This window comes from Gopherus evgoodei, chromosome 11 (genome assembly GCF_007399415.2).
Source record: "Gopherus evgoodei ecotype Sinaloan lineage chromosome 11, rGopEvg1_v1.p, whole genome shotgun sequence".
NCBI lineage: Eukaryota > Metazoa > Chordata > Testudines > Testudinidae > Gopherus > Gopherus evgoodei.
Genome location: NC_044332.1, coordinates 21,421,580 through 21,438,992, shown reverse-complemented (window position 1 = coordinate 21,438,992; position 17,413 = coordinate 21,421,580). Strand labels below are relative to the sequence as shown.

General features: G+C 40.8%; 1 protein-coding gene across 3 annotated transcripts in view; it reads right to left on the bottom strand.

Annotated features, from left to right (window-relative positions):
• TRAK2 (trafficking kinesin protein 2) overlaps positions 1 to 17,413 on the bottom strand; it is a 62,573-nt gene that overhangs the window by 1,253 nt on the left and 43,907 nt on the right. For all 3 annotated transcript variants that reach the window (XM_030579910.1, XM_030579911.1, XM_030579912.1), the window contains 10 exons: positions 15,381 to 15,590; positions 10,845 to 10,923; positions 8,914 to 9,044; positions 8,678 to 8,752; positions 8,033 to 8,170; positions 6,304 to 6,383; positions 5,292 to 5,495; positions 4,239 to 4,537; positions 3,591 to 3,866; positions 2,069 to 2,168 (listed from right to left, as the gene is read on the bottom strand). In XM_030579910.1, coding sequence (XP_030435770.1) covers positions 2,069 to 2,168; positions 3,591 to 3,866; positions 4,239 to 4,537; positions 5,292 to 5,495; positions 6,304 to 6,383; positions 8,033 to 8,170; positions 8,678 to 8,752; positions 8,914 to 9,044; positions 10,845 to 10,923; positions 15,381 to 15,590 — 1,592 coding nt within the window. The remainder of the gene's footprint in view (positions 1 to 2,068; positions 2,169 to 3,590; positions 3,867 to 4,238; positions 4,538 to 5,291; positions 5,496 to 6,303; positions 6,384 to 8,032; positions 8,171 to 8,677; positions 8,753 to 8,913; positions 9,045 to 10,844; positions 10,924 to 15,380; positions 15,591 to 17,413) is intronic.

Below are 17,413 nucleotides of genomic sequence, written 5' to 3'. Positions count from 1 at the left end.
CAGAGGAAATCATTATTACTGCACCTTGCTCTCTCTCTCTGGCAACTTTCATATAACACAGGGCAAGGTAATAACAATCATTTTTAAAACAAGGCTTGTGCTCAAATTTAAAAAAGAAGATTAATAATTCCGTATCTGCATATAACAAGGTTCACTGCAACTTTCACAACTTCAATCTTTATAATATTCGGAAATACAAAACACTGCTTTGCAAATCCCACACTGCAGGACACAAAACCATTAGGAAAAAAGTGAGAAGGGGCCATATTGACGTATGTTGATAGAAAATGTTTTTATAGAAAACACAGCAAATTTTACAGGATCCTACACAACCAAATTACAAGAATAATTACAGTCCAGCACTTTTATGTGCATTAAAATCATCATGGAAGAACCACCATACTACACCTCTACCCCAGTATAATGCTGTCCTCGGGAGCCAAAAATATCTTACCACATTATAGGTGAAACCGTGTTATATCGAACTTGCTTTGATCCGCTGGAGCGCGCAGACTCCCCCTGCCCCAAGTGCTGCTTTACCGCTTTATATCCAAATTTGTGTTATATTGGGTCACGTTATATCGGGGTAAAGTTGTACTTGAAAATTTTAATGAGAGTATATTTCAGGATGGGGATGATTGCAAAGGTCATGGTATATGTTAAACTCATTTCTTTGTCAAGCCTTAATTTGGAAGAGTTTACCTTTTAAATGCCCTTGGCTCTGAAACTAGAGATTAACACTGTAAACTATAACTTTCCAAAACCAATTACTATTTAGGAGTACAGACACTCCCCGGGTTACTCAAGACCAGACTTACGCAAATCTGCACTTATGGAAAAAGTTCCATAAGCTAGAAATTGGAGTGTGTTTTATTTTATTTTTTGCATAATGGTTGGAGATATGTTTCCCACTTATGCAAAATTCGAGTTATGCAAGGCGTTCCAGAACGGAACGCTTGCATAAGTCAGGGAGTGGCTGTATATGTTTACATTTGATAGAAACGTTATTACAAAAGCACACAAAACATTTGCTCTGCTGCAAAACACATTGGTGGAAGGAGGCTAAAGGTCTACGCACTTGCAAACCTGATTCTCCACAGCTGCAAACTGGAGGATCTTGTAGAGCTGTCACTTCAACTGAGATGATTCATTTCATGAAGCCGACAATTAACACTATGCAGTTTAAGTTTTTTTCTCTCTCCCATGTATCCTCCGTTTTTAATCCTTATCTTCCATCCCCAGTACACAAACGCTGTTATTATCACCTCCCACCTGTCTCTGCAACTATAATAACTTGGTGCTTCAGGAAGCAACATCTAGTTTTAATTGGGAAGGTGGGTGCTGGTTTCTGGTGCACCCATTTATTGGAGGGAATATAGAGAAAGCTCCAGACCAGACTTCGAGTGTCTTCTGGGTAAAAGGTCAATCTCAGAACACTGAGATCCCATAGGATTTTAACCAAATCAGACCACTGATCCATCTAAACTCCTACCCTGCGCCTCAGAAGAAAACCACCAACACACACAAGATCCAACACAAAACCAACTAATAATGCTCTTGGCAAATTATATAAGATCACACATGATCCCAAATGCCACAGATGGTCATCTTACATCATCTATCCTGAAGTATAAAATGTGATCACCTTCACTGTATTAATTTGGATAACTACACAGGTGGTATGCAGCTGTATAACTACATGAAATGAGTTAGTTCTTTTTAAAAACCCAGTCACAGTATAGATCTCAATATCTCCTGCAAGAGTGAATCCCATCAGTAGACTATATGCTGCATAAAGTTATATTTCCATTTACTGGTCTAAATTTACTTTCATAATAGGAACCAAGGTGTGGTGAAATTAAAGGGGTCAGAGGAATATGTATTCAAGTGAGAGAGAGAGAGAAATCCATTTTCACAATGCCTTTCATAATTAAAACCACTAGTAAGAACATCAGTCCTGAGTGCTCCTCTGACCAGATACATCTATCATTCTTTTCTAGACCTGGTCCATACCTCAGGAGCAACTGATTCCATGCAATAACTCTCTGAATGTTAACAACCATCTTACCTGGGGGTAACTTGAGTGACATCAGAGGGGTGAAGGATCCTACAGGTAGTGAATGTGAACGTGGAGTTTGTGGAGGAGAGACACTTTCCTGGATTTGAGGCTGCAATGCAGACAAAACACAGCCAATGAGGACAGAAAGCAAGAGAAAAGGACTCATTAAGGTAAGGTACCATTATTCCAGGATTTGTTGGGGGGTTTAAATAAAGACTAAAGAAGGAGAATTCCCCAAATATAAATATGTTCAATTGAAAAAGATAGTTCTATTTTAAGAGACTTTCCATTCCTCACTTTATTTTTTTTCAGTGTAAAATGAAGTGAAATTGAGACTGCTCAATATTAGAGTTTCTGCTTCTTTAGAGTTTGTGTATCTTGGACACTAGCAAGAGTGTTATATCTAGTGTTTTCAGTGCAGGACTGATCCTGGAATTCATTCCAGACACTGATGCAGACTCCTCCCATGACACATCAAGTCTCTCTGTGTCTTGGTTTTCCCATGAGTAAAATAGGAGAGAGAAATACCTCTATGCCTCACAGGTGTGGTGAGGAATAGTTGCTGTGTCTAGTTTAGTGAGGTGTCTAGTTGTCAAGTTGATGTGTCTAGTTGTCAAGTGCTCTTAAGATGGAGAGCACAATAAGTGATTATCTGATTTTTACTGAAGTGTGCTTCAGTTAACATTATATGACTACTGTCTTCCAGTACTTAGATGAAAAGACTTCCAGCAGGTTACCTCCCCAAACAAGTATAAAATGGAGCTCTGCAAAGAAGTTTGCCTTTAAGTTTCCCAGAGATAAATCCAGACTTCTTAAATCAGAAATCTCATATTTCTCAGTCCAGCAGCAGGCTACTGTATAGAAATTATGGACCAACACACCCTGCTGCAGGCAAGTGTATCTCCTTATACCAACATTGAGGGAGAAATCACAGAGTGTTGAAATCAGCAACTTTATTCCTTTACCACAACCTTATTTCTCAATGCATCATTTTTTTAAACTTTCCTAAATTCAGCGTTCAAAATACAGTACTTTCCCCAACAGATTAAATTTCTTCCTGTCTGAAATTCTCTTTCATACCTTCTAGCAGGAAAATGCGAGTTGCCATGGTATAAAAAGTTTTAAATTTTTTATCAGTATTTTTGTTAATTTTAAATAAGAAAATGTCAATTCTTTTTGACACAGTATTTGTTAAAAACATAGGAGTAGTTGGTTAAGAATTCAGTTTTCGGTCACATCCAAAACCAGCTTTTCCAGCAGCCGTATGCTCCATAACAGCACAGGCTTAGAGGGAGAATGCCACCTTCTGAATTGCCAGTCTTATATCCTGCAAAACCTTGATGTTCCTGGAGCTCCCCCAGCCAAGAACTGATGTGACCTACCTCTGCTTAGCTTTAAAATCTGACTGGGGTAATGCACAATTTTATACAGCAATGAAAAAATAAGCATCATACGGAAGCATCGAGAATGGAATATAAACCACAGTAAGAGATATATGCAAAGTGAAACCATAAACATCCAGGATTCTTACCAGCAAGTGGCACTGTTGCTGAAGTAATAGGTGGCAGGAAGATCCCTGCCTCCGGCTTTGGCACTGCATGTTTCCCTTCCTCCAGAAAGGATTGTTGCACTTGAAATGTTATACCTCCTTCTCCTTCTTCCTCATCTTCCTCCAAGTCAGAGATGTGATAGACGGCATCCTCAGGTAATGGGGTAAAGTCTTTTGTGACAACACCTGGCCGTGGGTCGAGGATGGAACCTAGGTTGGGTTGAGCAAGCTGCTGCCAGTGGAACAGAGTCTGAGATCCTGATGAAGCAAAAAAAGGTGTAAGAGGATATTTCTGTTCCATTCTACTGAATCAAAGAGTGGTCAGAACAAAATACCAAACAACCTGACCAACTGAGGCTGTAAAGAATTACCAAGAGATTCCGAGAATTAAACAGGAATGCCTAGTACTGAAACAAGTTTGCTCCTACATTTGGGTCTCTTACGCTGAAGTACCAAGCTAGCAGATAATTGGCTTAAAAAGAAAACTCTCTTTCTCCAAGGGCTTCTGATTCTTGAGTACCAACCCATTCCCAGAGCAACACTGATTTAATTACCAAATACACTGATTCCTCCATAAGCAAAGCACAACATTTCCTTCTGCTAGAGAGAGAAGGCAGATTATTCTCTTACCTTCGAGAGGTTTAACAATTTGTAATTTCTCTGGCAGGAGCGCACGGAGGCAGGGAGAGCCCGCAGACAAGTCAGCGAATTCTGACTTTGTACCCAAGGACAGACAACTCTCTGTTGGTGTGCAACAGTCACCAGCCTCTTCTTTCTGGTCAGCCAGCAAACGCATTTTACGCTCCCATTCCTCTTCAAAGAACTGCTTTTCACTCAGGTAGTTCTGCTGACGGAGGCAAAGTGTGTGCAGAGCTGTAGCTAAATCATTGTCTCCAGGGGTCCCAGGCTGGCCCAGCTTTTGGTTATTCCTTGGGAAAACATGAAATCAGAACAGGGAATTAAGACTAAATGTTTAAAGACTAAACATCACTACAGTAAACAGGAACCCAGGCTGGATTTAGTTTTGGGACGAGGAAAAAAAGATGAAGTTGTTTTAAAGACTTCTACTTAATTGGTGTAGTCAGTATCACAATATCTTGGAAAGTCTCAGACTAAAAATCTACAGCCAAATTTGGGTGGAGGCAGCATCTCACTGCTTCATTATTTAGGAACAAAGACAACCAGTGCGTAAGATAACCTGTTTGCTTGCTCTTTCTCTGTAGTCACTGAATTTACTACATAAGGATGCTTATAATTTGTTGTATTGTTTGCTTGCTAACATTATCCTCTTCTGCCTTATATGCACCATTTAATCTCTCCCCCTTCAACCCTGATGCACAAAGCCACAGTATATATGTATGACTTGCCAGCACAATAGGTGCAGATAGCACTAGCAGGTTTAGTATTAAATCAGGTCATCAGTGGAGGAAGCCTCTGGTTCACAATATCCCATGGGATGACATTGGGAAGTTGGAACATTTAGCAGTTAAGAGAATAAGGGAAATAGTCTCAGTCACACTGCAAAGTGAAAAAGCTGGTGAGAGAGAACTATCTCCTCGAGTTTTGATGACAGCAACAGGATTATAGTTCGGCACCGAGAATGACAATTCCTATGCATGCGTACAGACTGCCTACCATCAATACAAGTAACCAAAAACCACACTAATATGCTGAGTCTCCTACTCTGAGATTTCCTTGGAGCTGCTCCTCTGGTTCAGATGTGCCTTGCTTTCCACTTGTTGTAGGCCAGACTGAAAGGGCTTTGCGGTCATGATAACACTTGAACGATTAGATCCAGGGATTGGTAGCAGGGCAGGAAATGAAGAAGAGCGACCACGTGTAACATTAGCAACCTTGACAGTATCAAACACCCGTTTCTGCTGAACCCTGAGAAAGGGAGAGAGAATAAATACACACAATCCCGTTCTCATTCTTATAGCAAGGAACTGACCAATGACCAATAACATTCTCAACAGTGTTTTGGATGGGATACAGAAAAAAGCAGTTTCAGGCCATCACAAGTCTCCTACCAGGCTATACAAGTCTAGTAAACAGTAAGGAATCAGAGCCCAGGAAGAGTGGAAATTGTCTGAGTGATGAAGTTGCTGAGGAGCACGCTCTCTCCTGCTGGAATAACCAATCTGTATGGGCTTGAAAGAACAAGAGGAGGTGGCATTAATACCACGCTGGAACTTTCAAGGTCAATAAAATGTTTTAGGGTCAGACCCTGCAGCCTTTAGTCCTGTGTAAAGGCTCCAGGAAAAGGCTGTCAAGATACTGAGAACTGACAGCATTTCTCTTCAGTTCTAGTTTCCCTTATAAAAAATTGCCAGAGAATTTAATAGGGATGAAACCAATGTGGTAATATAGAAATCAGTTTAAAAACCTACAGAATTTGGGAATAATATCCCTTCAGTAGATTTGTTAACCATCCCAGAGAACTCAATAGGAGGAGTATACATACTGTACTAAATATTGTATTAAACTCCATAAGATTGTTGAACATAAACTCAACACTAGAAAGGTGATTTTCTATTTAATTATACTGTACCTTTGTAAAAGGCACAGAATATCTAGATTCACCCACTCCCAGCAATTACCTGAACCTCATTGACATTAGTCTTAGCCATGGCATTAGCATGACTAGCAACATGTTAAAAGAAGATGTGTGTGGGAAGGTGAAAGCTGAACTTACTTTTGTTTACTGAGAGCAGATTCTTCATCTAGAATCAGCTCCATCCGCATTGTCCCCTCAATCTCTGCTGCAAGGGAATCCTGTAGGGAACAAAGCAAACAAATAAAACAAAACTGACATTCAAATGCTTTCCTCCATAAGTTTGGCAATAGACGCCCAGTAAAAAACGCATGTTCTGCTCCATTATTATTATTAATTAGTGTCGGTACACAGTGCTCTAAAAGACACAGATAAAAGTCAGGTGCACATTAGAAAATGTTTCTGGCATAGCTCTACCAGTAAACTCTCTTAGTGTATATGCTGTTTATAGTAGCATAAAAGCGATTTTGCATGTATAGCTTACATTGGTTCTCCAAGAGAAATAAGCTGCAATGGAAAAAACAGTTTTTGCAGTATAACTGCATCTATACCAGGGCTTTTGCAAATATAAAAATGTCACCAGAGAAAAATAAAATCACCTCCCTGATATTACTATATTGACAAAAGTTTCTAATGTAATCCTGGCCAAAGATACAGTTCCCCAAAAAGATTAATCTAAAATAAACCAAAATTTAAAATAAAAAGTTTTCCACTGGTCATTTACAACCATGTCAAGGCTATGCATTTTTTTATTGGTGCTCAGCACCGATTTTATAACAAGAAGATGGCAGAGTAGTATATCATGAAGATAAAATCATAGCAACACTGTGCATTATAAAAGTGTGATTACTTTCAGGAACAGTTTTGTTTTTTTTTTTAAGAAGAGAAGATGTCAAGCTACTAAGGCAAGGGTCAGCAACCTTTCAGAAGTGGTGAACCGAGTCTTCATTTATTCATTCTAATTTAAGATTTCACGAGCCAGTAATACATTTTAACGTTTTTAGAAGGTTTCTTTCGATGAGTCTATAATATATAACTAAACTATGGTTGTATGTAAAGTAAATAAGATTTTAAAATGTTTAAGAAGCTTCATTTAAAATTAAATTAAAATGCAGAGCCCCCTGGACTGGTGGCCAGGACCTGGGCAGTGTGAGTGCTACTGAAAATCAGCTCGCATGCTGCCGTCGGCATGCATACCATAGGTTACCTACCCCTGGAAGGTCTCACTAGCACTGCAAAAATTTACCAACTGAACCAGAGGCACTTATTTCTTGAATTTCCCTCAAGAAAACTTCTGAAATCTGCCATGCCCTGTTTGTAGCAGAACAGCCATTTAAAAGTTCAATTCATAGCATGGGGCTTCCACTGATATAACATGCTAGCAGTCTAATCTCTAAAATATTTAGGTGGGGAGAGACTGGGTTCATAAGATACTGGTTCAAAAAATTAAAAAACCTGAAAGGCATTTGGATTTTGTAGGCATCAGCATGATATAAAACTGGGATCAACTTCTGAGGAGAAAGAAAGAAGGTGATGTAAGTGTTTGTGATAGAAGGTAAGGAAAGGGAAGTGTGGAACACACATGCAGAGTACATTTTTAAAATCTCTTTATAGTGAATAAATGGCCCAAATGCAGTGAGGTTAAAAGATCACTTCTGATCTTAGAAATCAGAAACAGAAAAGATTAGCTCATCCTATCCATCCCTCTGACACCTGCAGGATTGTTTTCTTCGGCATTCTACTCATAAGAACAAACAATTATGGTTTTGCCCTTGTGATTCCATGTCACTAAAGGCTGTCGATAGTATTACAGCCCTACAATGTAACAGTGTGGATACATCACGCTAAGAGAAAGCTCAAGATTAATTACCAAAGGAAATGCCCCACATGACTGGGGGCGGCAGAGATGTGCAGCAGGGCTGGCTCTGCTGCGCAGCTCCTTCACTTCTTCTTGTAATTCATGCAACAACCCTACACATTCTGCATTCTGATCCTGTAACTCATGCAGCTGCAACAAAAAACAGTGGTCATTAATGTAGCCAGCAGTCGGTAACAGAAGCAAAGACAGTACTACAATAACCAACAGAATTTACCCCAGGATAAATCTATACAGATGAATATCATTGCAATGCAGTAATTATGTCTACAAAGAACAGAACAAAGAGCACTTCTCTACAAATTAGCAAGCTGCAATTCAGCCTAGATAACCAGAACTGTGCACATTCACTTGATATAGTCTTCATAACTGTCTGGAGCAGTAAGTTCTCTCTCCAGATACACCTTACCTATTTTGAGACTCATGTAGATTGTAAACACAGTCGGGATGAGTTATTAGAAGTACTCTGTTCTTTTCCTTCACCCTCTACCCACCATGAGGTTAACCAAAAAAAAAACAAAAAAAAACCAAACAAAAAACCCCAAACCAAACAAAACAAAATCCTTGTTCCCCTTCCCCTCCACCTTGCTCTTCTTCATCTCACCCTATTTCAAATGGATAAATAGAAGCCCTCAATACCTCTCCTGTCAGCTCTCTCTGGGCATCTTTGGAAGCTTGTAGGTGAAGTTTCAGTTCCTCCTTTTCAATCACATGCTGTAGGTACAAAAAGCAAAGCAAAATAGGATGTTCAGATTATTTCCTCCTTTTTTACCAATCAGAAAGTTGTTCCTCTCCAGAACATCCTCTGAAATAACCACACTCCTAAAACAGCAGCCTGTCTCTCAGCCTCTCCTTGCCCTACTGCATGCACACACCTCTTTGAGTTTATGCTGAAGATCAACAATCTGAGACAAGAGGGTTGAGATCTCTTCCTGATAGTGAATCAGCTCTTCACTCTTTCCTGATAACTCTTCTGTCATTCTGGCAATTTGAGCATGTGTTTCCCCTAAAAACAGAGTAAAATATACATTCAGTACACAGCATTCCCTGATACACCCTTGGCAAAAGTGAACACTGTAGTCTTCAAAGGACAGTGAAATTCCTAAAGATTCAATTCAGGATGTACAACAGTGGGAGCTTTGGATTGTCATTATGGTGAAAAGCACACGGGCCCTGAATGTCTGTGGTTAACCTCATGCCATCTGTGGTTGACCTCACCCAGTTTACCTTGCAGTAAAACCAAAGTGCCTTGTCTCCACGATGTTTTTACAGTGGGATAGCTAATGCATGTTAGGTATATCAAGGTAAAACACACCTTTTTTAATCACTGAAGACATAGACTTCTACCAACTCCTTCATTAAAGGGCATAGCTCACACCCTGCAAACACTCAAATGGGTCTTTAAAAAGGTACAATAACCAATGCATGAGAAACCCAACCCTGCTCAGCCCAAAAGAGCTTGAAATAAAACATGGGGGTGATCCTTACTAACTAGAAACCAGAAAGGGGACAGAGATGCAGTTAGGCTTGTAACAGTGACATGAGGCAAGATACATTTAATTGTATATAAAGATTTCTGTAACCTCGGTTACATGATTCATTTTTATGGCAAATACAACATAGTGAGATAACAGTAAATCTATGCTGTGAAGAGATAAATTTATGTCTAAAATTAGGGGTAAAAATAATATACTAGAAAGAGTTGAAAAGATGTAAAATAGGGAAAACTTCATAGTGTGCTTCCCCCCTGCTTTTTCTGTGTGTCACCTATGTAGGCTATAAACTCTTTGGGCGCAAGATCCATTTTATGAGTTTCTGAAGTGCCTAGCTCACCTTTGGATTTTATAAAGTTAAATAAGAGTTACATCCCTCTTATTGGTGGTACAGAGAAGTGGTATGTAGGACAGAATCTAGCAACCTCCACTCATTGAGGTTACACAGCTTCTAGGAGGATACAATAAAGCAAGTAGACGATCAGATGGGCATTAATCCAGAACACTTGACTGTTATTGAAAATGAGAGCTGGCAACAGTGCAGAGTTCTTTATAGGGATTACACAAAATAAGAATCTCACAAGATAAGCCTATCTTTCCAGTGAATATTGGAGGAGGCATAGATCAAATGAATACAGGTAAAAGTTTATAAACTATCAGATTACCCAATTACAAAAGAAACTGCATCAGAGTGTTTACTCGCATTTGAATAAGGATAGTGAAAGTTACATATCTGCAAGTAAGTGCAAAGGAATACATGCACTCTTGTAGAGATTTTACTGCAAATACAGTTGATTTTAATGCTCTATTATGCATTTACATCAGAGGGAGTTTGTGTGTGTTTATGGAGCTATGAACATTTAGAATGGGTATCCAGGAGGCTATATATTAATCAGTTCAATAGTCCCAAGAACAGGTGTCATCTACTATTCAGAATCACAGATGTGTCCTTTACATTGATATCTGGGGAGACTGAAAATCTGTCTGGCAGCTCTCATGGACACTTAGTTGTCTTTTTTAAGAGCTCAGGTCTGCAAGAGGGATTCAATTTTTGGCAAATATTTATTTTCTTCTTTTGCACAGCTATACTTTGGTCTCCAAACCAAAGCTCTGTGCCTAGTGATGCTGAAAGAAATAAGTGCTTGTAAACAGAATAATCATTCTGAATGGGTCAAGTAGGTAGATTTGAAACACTGTTCATGGAGATTTCTGAAACTCATATCTGAACCTGGGGATAGCCAAAACATTCTAAGCACCGTGTGATTAAGCACCTTTTCCCTGGTTCTACTATGAGATACAAACTTGATACTCACGGAGCTCTTTGACACAGTCACTGACCAACTCCCTCTCTTTCACTTCATATGTAATCGTTTCTGTCTTTAGATGACAAGCCTTCAAGAAAATTAAAGGGACATTAACATAAAAATTAAATTTCCATCTGAAAACATTTCATCTGCATAAATTACAAGTAATATGCAAGACTATTGTCAATGAAGGATTAGAAAACAAAATTTCCCTCATTTTTTCCAATTTGATTATTTTGTGCATTTGACTATACTTTCTGCTAAATTTATTTCACTACAGCTAGCTTCCCCTATTTGTGTGAATTTTCATACAGAAACAGGAGAGAGGGCAGCAACTTAAACAAAAACAAACAGAAAATGTCGGTGTATGAACACAAAATTTGGTAGGGGAACTCAGAAGCAGACACAGTACCTGGAACTAGACAACTTGAATTTACTGCAAATAGGTGTCCTCAAAACAGAGGAATCCTGCAGTCTGAAAACTGAAATGAATGTTAGTCACATCCACAAAGGCCTCAAAAACATTAAAAAAACTCTCAGAATAGGGACAATACTTTCCTTTCTCCCATTCTTCACCTGCCTAGAATTGTAAGCTCTCTGGGCCAGAGGCTGTCTTGCTCTGTAAGTATGTACAATAGCAAGCATACAGAGATCTCCATTTTGGTTGGAGTGTCTGGGTGCCACCGGAATAAAAACAAAACCATCAATAATTGCCTCTCTCCATCAGAGAATATTTGTTTGGGACAATCTGCTGACAACTAATGCTGGCTTATCAGAAACCTCAGTGACTGGGTTTGAAGGTCTATTTCAGAGAAAGGAACTGCAAATAAAAACACTTCCACATAACATAATCACAATGAACTATAAATAGAACTTGGCATTTCTCATGAAATCAGGCCAACCAACAAGGAGCTCAGTATGACAGAGGATATTTACAACAGGTAAAGGAAATTATAAAATAAAAAAACAATAAAACACTAGAAAAGCCTCAGTTAAAAGGGCCTAGGCAAAATGGCAGGGTGAAAATTGAACCTATCTTTTAAGTGCCATATTTTTATTATAGGTTGGGCTAGTTGCACCATTTATTACTATAGTTACACTTCCCCCATTATAAGACCATTTCCAGTTGCTTATAACTTGGCCAAATTTTAACTGTTTGGGATGAAAATTTCAATGTCAGGTGTCTGCCTCAAGCAGATTATTTATTTATTTATTTAATAGAAAAATTGAGTCAAAATAGTCCAGTCATTTCCGAGAAGGAGGTTAGGGGAAAATGCATTGTTTTGTTGCAGTTAAAAATAATTCTAGGGATCTTTTCTTTGAAAAGCTTTAGTGCTCCAATGCTTAGGACTAGGAGGCTTGAAATGTGGCAGTGGGTGGTGGTCTGTGTGTCAGGGATGTGCCTTTTGCCATCCCTGTGAAAGGCAGCCCATATCTGACCAAGATACAAACCTTTGAAAAAATCAGTTCACACACTCTCAGCTGAGACTTGCTAGGACATGGCAGCTAGGGTTACCGCATTTCAAGTTCTCAAAGAGAGCCCACTGCCAGGGATGGGGATGGGGGAACTGGAGGGGGAGGATGTACTGGGAGAGAGTATTTGGGGGGTGCTGGAAGGGTGTGTGTGTACTGAGATGGGTTATTTGGGGGGTGCTGGAAGGAGTACTGTGGCCTTGCACTCGAGGTTGGGGGCAGTGTTACACTACCTGTCATGGTGGCAGGTGCAGGCCGGGAATGCAGCGTAAGCCAGTGCCTCCCTGCGGGCCTCTGCCCCTCCCGAGGGCAGGTAGTTAGGGCCTTGCCTTGTCCCCCTCCCAGCAGGCCTCTGAGACACCACAGTGGGGCAGGCAGAGAGACACTTAGTGGTCCTGCTTACCTGGTGGGCTGGGCAGGATCCAGCAGCTGTGGATGAAGGGGAGGGATGCAGGGCGCAGAGATGGTTGTCCTAGACATTTTCTCTTATTTGAAAAATCTGCCCAGACAGAGGGCTTGTCTATATCTCTGCGGTAAGTGGACCTAAGTTACGCTACTCCAGTTACGTGAATAACGTAACTGGAGTTGACGTAGCCTAGGTTGACTTATCATGTTGTCTACACCACATTGAGTCGATGGGAGACACTCTCCCATCAACCCCCCTGACTTTTCTTGCAGTGGTGGATTACTGGAGTTGACCGGAGAGTGCTTTGCAATCAATTTAGTGGGTCGACACATGCTGGTCTGATTGCAGCAGCACTGATCTACCGGTAAGCGTAGACTGGGCCGGAGGATCAAAAAAGATGTCATGTCCAGGAAAACCTGGATGTATTGTAACCCTAATCGCATCTAAAATCCCAGATGTTTCCGTCTATACTAGGCATGCTTCCACATAGATGAGAGCAGGACTTTTCCTTGCATTGCAGCTTCCCCCAGCCTAGGACTGTGACCCTCTCAACAATCTGCCCACGTCCGCTAGAATGGAACAGGGACTGGGAATGTACCAAAACCCTACTCTTAAGAAAGAGAAATGTGGCAGATTCCAACACACTGTTGGCTCACAGCACTGGAACCACCAGCAGGACTGAGGGGCAGTGTGAGAGGAGAGGACAGCATGACCAACAAGCCTGCAAACTGAACACAGCTTCCGGAGGACGACACCTGAAAGGCCAAACCTGCTGACCTATGAGAAGAAAGCTCCCCACAAGTAAAGCTGGAAAACCCTACGCCCTCAGATTTGTACTAGTGATGTGGGCACCACTGTCTGGGTTGCTGCAACTCTCTGAGGTGCACACTTTGGGAACGGCAGGCTATCCATAAGACTTGTACCGCAGCGAGCAGAGTGACAATCAGAAAGAGAATGCCCTAGCAGTGCTGATGGAATACAAATTGCTCTCTCACAAACAACAAAAGGCTCTTCTTCTATTTCCTCCAATTGTTAGTCAAGCAAAGTAGGTTGGGAAAAGGAAGTGGCAAGAGACAGGGGACAAGGCGGCCAGAGGAAAGGAGGAGAAGACTTTTTCCCCTCTCTTTCCTCCTGCTTATAGCACGGAACCAAGATTTCAGTTCCCAAATACATGTAACTTCAGCCCCGTACTGACAAAGACTTCTTAAAAGGATCGAATATTTTAAATGGAGGGATTGGGGCAACTTGGAATTTTAAAAATCATGCTATGCAAAGATATGATGTTGGTTTAAATACTGTAAATGTTCTCTGTCTCCCTAAGCTATTCGAGGAATCACAGGGTCTCCATCTGCCAAAGCCTAGGTGTTTGATAGGGACTTTTAACACGTGAGACATTCCACAGGAAAGGGAATCCCAGACAGCAGAAGGGACTGATTTAAAGGAGGTGTGATTGAGTTAATTTTGGTTTCATGATTCAACATTTCTAATGCTCTCCCATAAATTAGTCGCAATAGGGTTCTATGGCACAGAGCTAATTTTAAATCTGAGATTAATGACAACTTTCCTAATGAGGCATAGTTGAGAGATTTGTAGATAATACTGGTGATTGACTAGGGCTTAAGTACATGAAGGGGAAGTCAAATAAAGGAGAAAAATAAGGTCAGCAAGAACCTCAGTTCCCACATGCCCCAGGCCTTAAATTCTGCGACCTGACTAGGTTTTCTTGGGTGCAAACGCCCAAGCCTGTTGGGAACTACAGCCCTAGGCGTAAAACAAGATCCTCCGCTCATGCTAGTGATAATGGAGCACACCAAAACAAACGTATAACCTCAACTGCACATCACAAACCTAAGCAACTGCATGATCCTCTTACTGCAGGGTTCCCCCATCCTCTAGTTCTACTAATCCCATGTTCATTATATTTTGTCTTAAAAATTGGGACTTGATCCTGCAAAAATTGAATACATGTGCAAAAAATTAAGGATAACAGTATTCTCATTTAAGTCAATGGGATCACTCGTTCATAAAGTGAAACGTGCAGAAATCTGTGCACGACTGGGGCTTTAAATTGTAATTTCCTGATCTAGAATACAGAATGACAAACAGTAACTACATAGTCAGATGTCAGCTCAACCGTATTACCAGAAGAGCACACCTTCACACAATATTAGATCATACAAATCAGCATGTCCTGCAGGCCAGTGTAATTCGGATGGGTAGTTAAATGTGAACCTGTATTAGATCACATACTATAGGGAATTTGGGAACAGTTGGATGTAGCAACTTTGCACACTGGCAGAGATGACCCGTTTTTTGCCAATAGTGTGTGTGGGGGGAAGCGAGGGCATCTGGCTTTTGCAGTGTTACTGAGCATGCTCGGTCCATGTGAGCATACTCAGTACAAGCGAAGCAGCATATCTGGAGGGTTGCATGACCCCACATGCCCCACCTCCCTGCCCATGCATTGCCTCTGCACACTGTACATTACAGAACTTTAAAGACAACTCAGAGTAAAGTGCCAAGTCTGAAGAATGCAGACCTGGAGTGAGATGGTGTAAATACAGTTCTTCTCAGGTACAGAAGTTACTCCAACGAGCATGGAGGCTGTTTTCATAACAATGTTCGGCAATGTTACATATGCAGTACATAATAAAAATGAAGCGTACCTTTGATCGGAGAGCCAGGTTCTCCTCCTCCAGTTCCCTGAGTTTGTCCTGCAAGACGTCCAGCTGCAACAGATCATGCGACAGGTTGAAGGAGTCATTGAATCGAAGTGGAGTAGAGCAGCTGGAGTCTGTGTCACTTTCCTCAGAAGCAATTGAAACAATACGAAGCAACGCATCTTTCTTCGATAGTTCATGCTGGAGTTGGTTAACCTATGTTTAAAAAGATAAGTATGTTTTGTAAACAAACCTAACATTGCAAAGTATTATAACATATTATGTAGCTTTTGAATTCTCGGAACAAAACTTGGTCCAGTTTAAACTGAGGTAAAAACAACCCAAAATATTATGACAAGATCTTTATTTATTTTTATGCTGGAAATTCAGGTTTTGTCTAGCTTTGAAGACTATGCTGCTATAGAGGAAGTGAAATTATGATGTCATAAGAGACTGGAACTAAGAACTTGTGTAAGAAAAACCAAGGGAACATAATTACAATGATCTCCAATATGATGAACGCCAGAAGCTGTAGCCTAGCTGGGGAGCCCGGGATGGGCTCCAGCTTCCAGCCTGGCCTGTGGGGCCTCAGGGGGAGAGGAAGGAGGCCAGGCCCATCCACTTTCAAAAAAGTGGGAGGGCCATGGCCCCTTTGCCCCTTGGCCTCTCCTGGTCCAATGCCCCAGGTCATATCTTCAAAGTTAGGTGTGTGCAACCTTGCACTTCCAAGTTCTGGCACAAATACTTGATGTGAATCCACAAACTAAGTCTTTGAACATACATGTGGCCAGTTGTGAGCACACATTTGGAACCTGTATGCTGATCTTTGCTTGCAATTGTGATCATTTCACTGAAAAATCTGGTCCTGGGATGCACTGGTCACATCAGCAAGGGGAAAGTGTTTTTGATACAGTTTATAATCCTTTGCATGACCCAACAACCTCTTGGTTCCAACTATCAGTGAACACAGGGGGTGCATAGGAATTTACAGGGATCCCACGGTGCGGTATATGCATAATAGCTCACCAAAACATGACATGTAGATCTCTACAGAGATCCAGTAGCCCATTGGTGGTGATAATAATTAAAATAAATAAATATATATATGTTTAAGGATACTATTTAAGGAGTTATGTATCTATACTGAAAATTATGTTCTTAAGGTTTTAGAGTTAAGGCATGTTACCAGGAGGTGACACACTTTGGACATGTTCCTTTCAGGCTGGAGCTTACAGACACTTATCTCCCTGTCTGGTCACATGTACCTCACAATGCAGGTCTATTTTCATACTGAGCCACAGGCAGGAGAAAAGATTGCAAAATCTATGAGAGGAAATTCACAGGAGAAAACAAGACAGCAGGGGGTGTCCTGTTTATGACTTAAAAAAAAATGTTAGGCTTGAATCTGTGGGTACAAAGAAACACACAGAATCCATCACCAAGGATGCAAGCTAACAGTGTCTTTGTCTTGTAAAGGAGGGTCACAGTCAGCCTGTCTGGAAATGCTGCAAGGATTCTGGGTGAGCAATATTCCACAAGATGTGTGAGTATATTGTTAATTAAGTCAAGGCTCTAGAATGGGAGTAATGATTTTGTTTTATAAGTGGGCTTAGCGGGATCAATTTTTATTTGTAACTTAAGTGCTGACTGATGATTTTAGTGCACATACATGAACCAACAAAAATATTTCCACTGATGATGACCAAAAGATATGGACAGGCAAAGAAAGAAAATGCTGCTTTAGAACTTATTAGAGTTTGATTTAAGGCTGTTTGCCTTGTATATTTTGACATATGCTATCAAATGATGAACTGTAGAGAGACATGGGGGCGTGCCAGGTCAAGAGGGGAGTGCCGGTGCTGCTGATGGCCAGTGGCGTTGGGGAGCTCACTGCAGGGAGGCACAAACAAGGCCTCTTCACACTAAGGGCTGGTGGCAGCCAGGTGCCTCACAGCTCTGGGTATCCCTGGCAAGTGTCATACTTTGGTAACCATTTCATCCTTCATTAGTTCCTTTGTTGAGATAGCAGCATGTGAGAT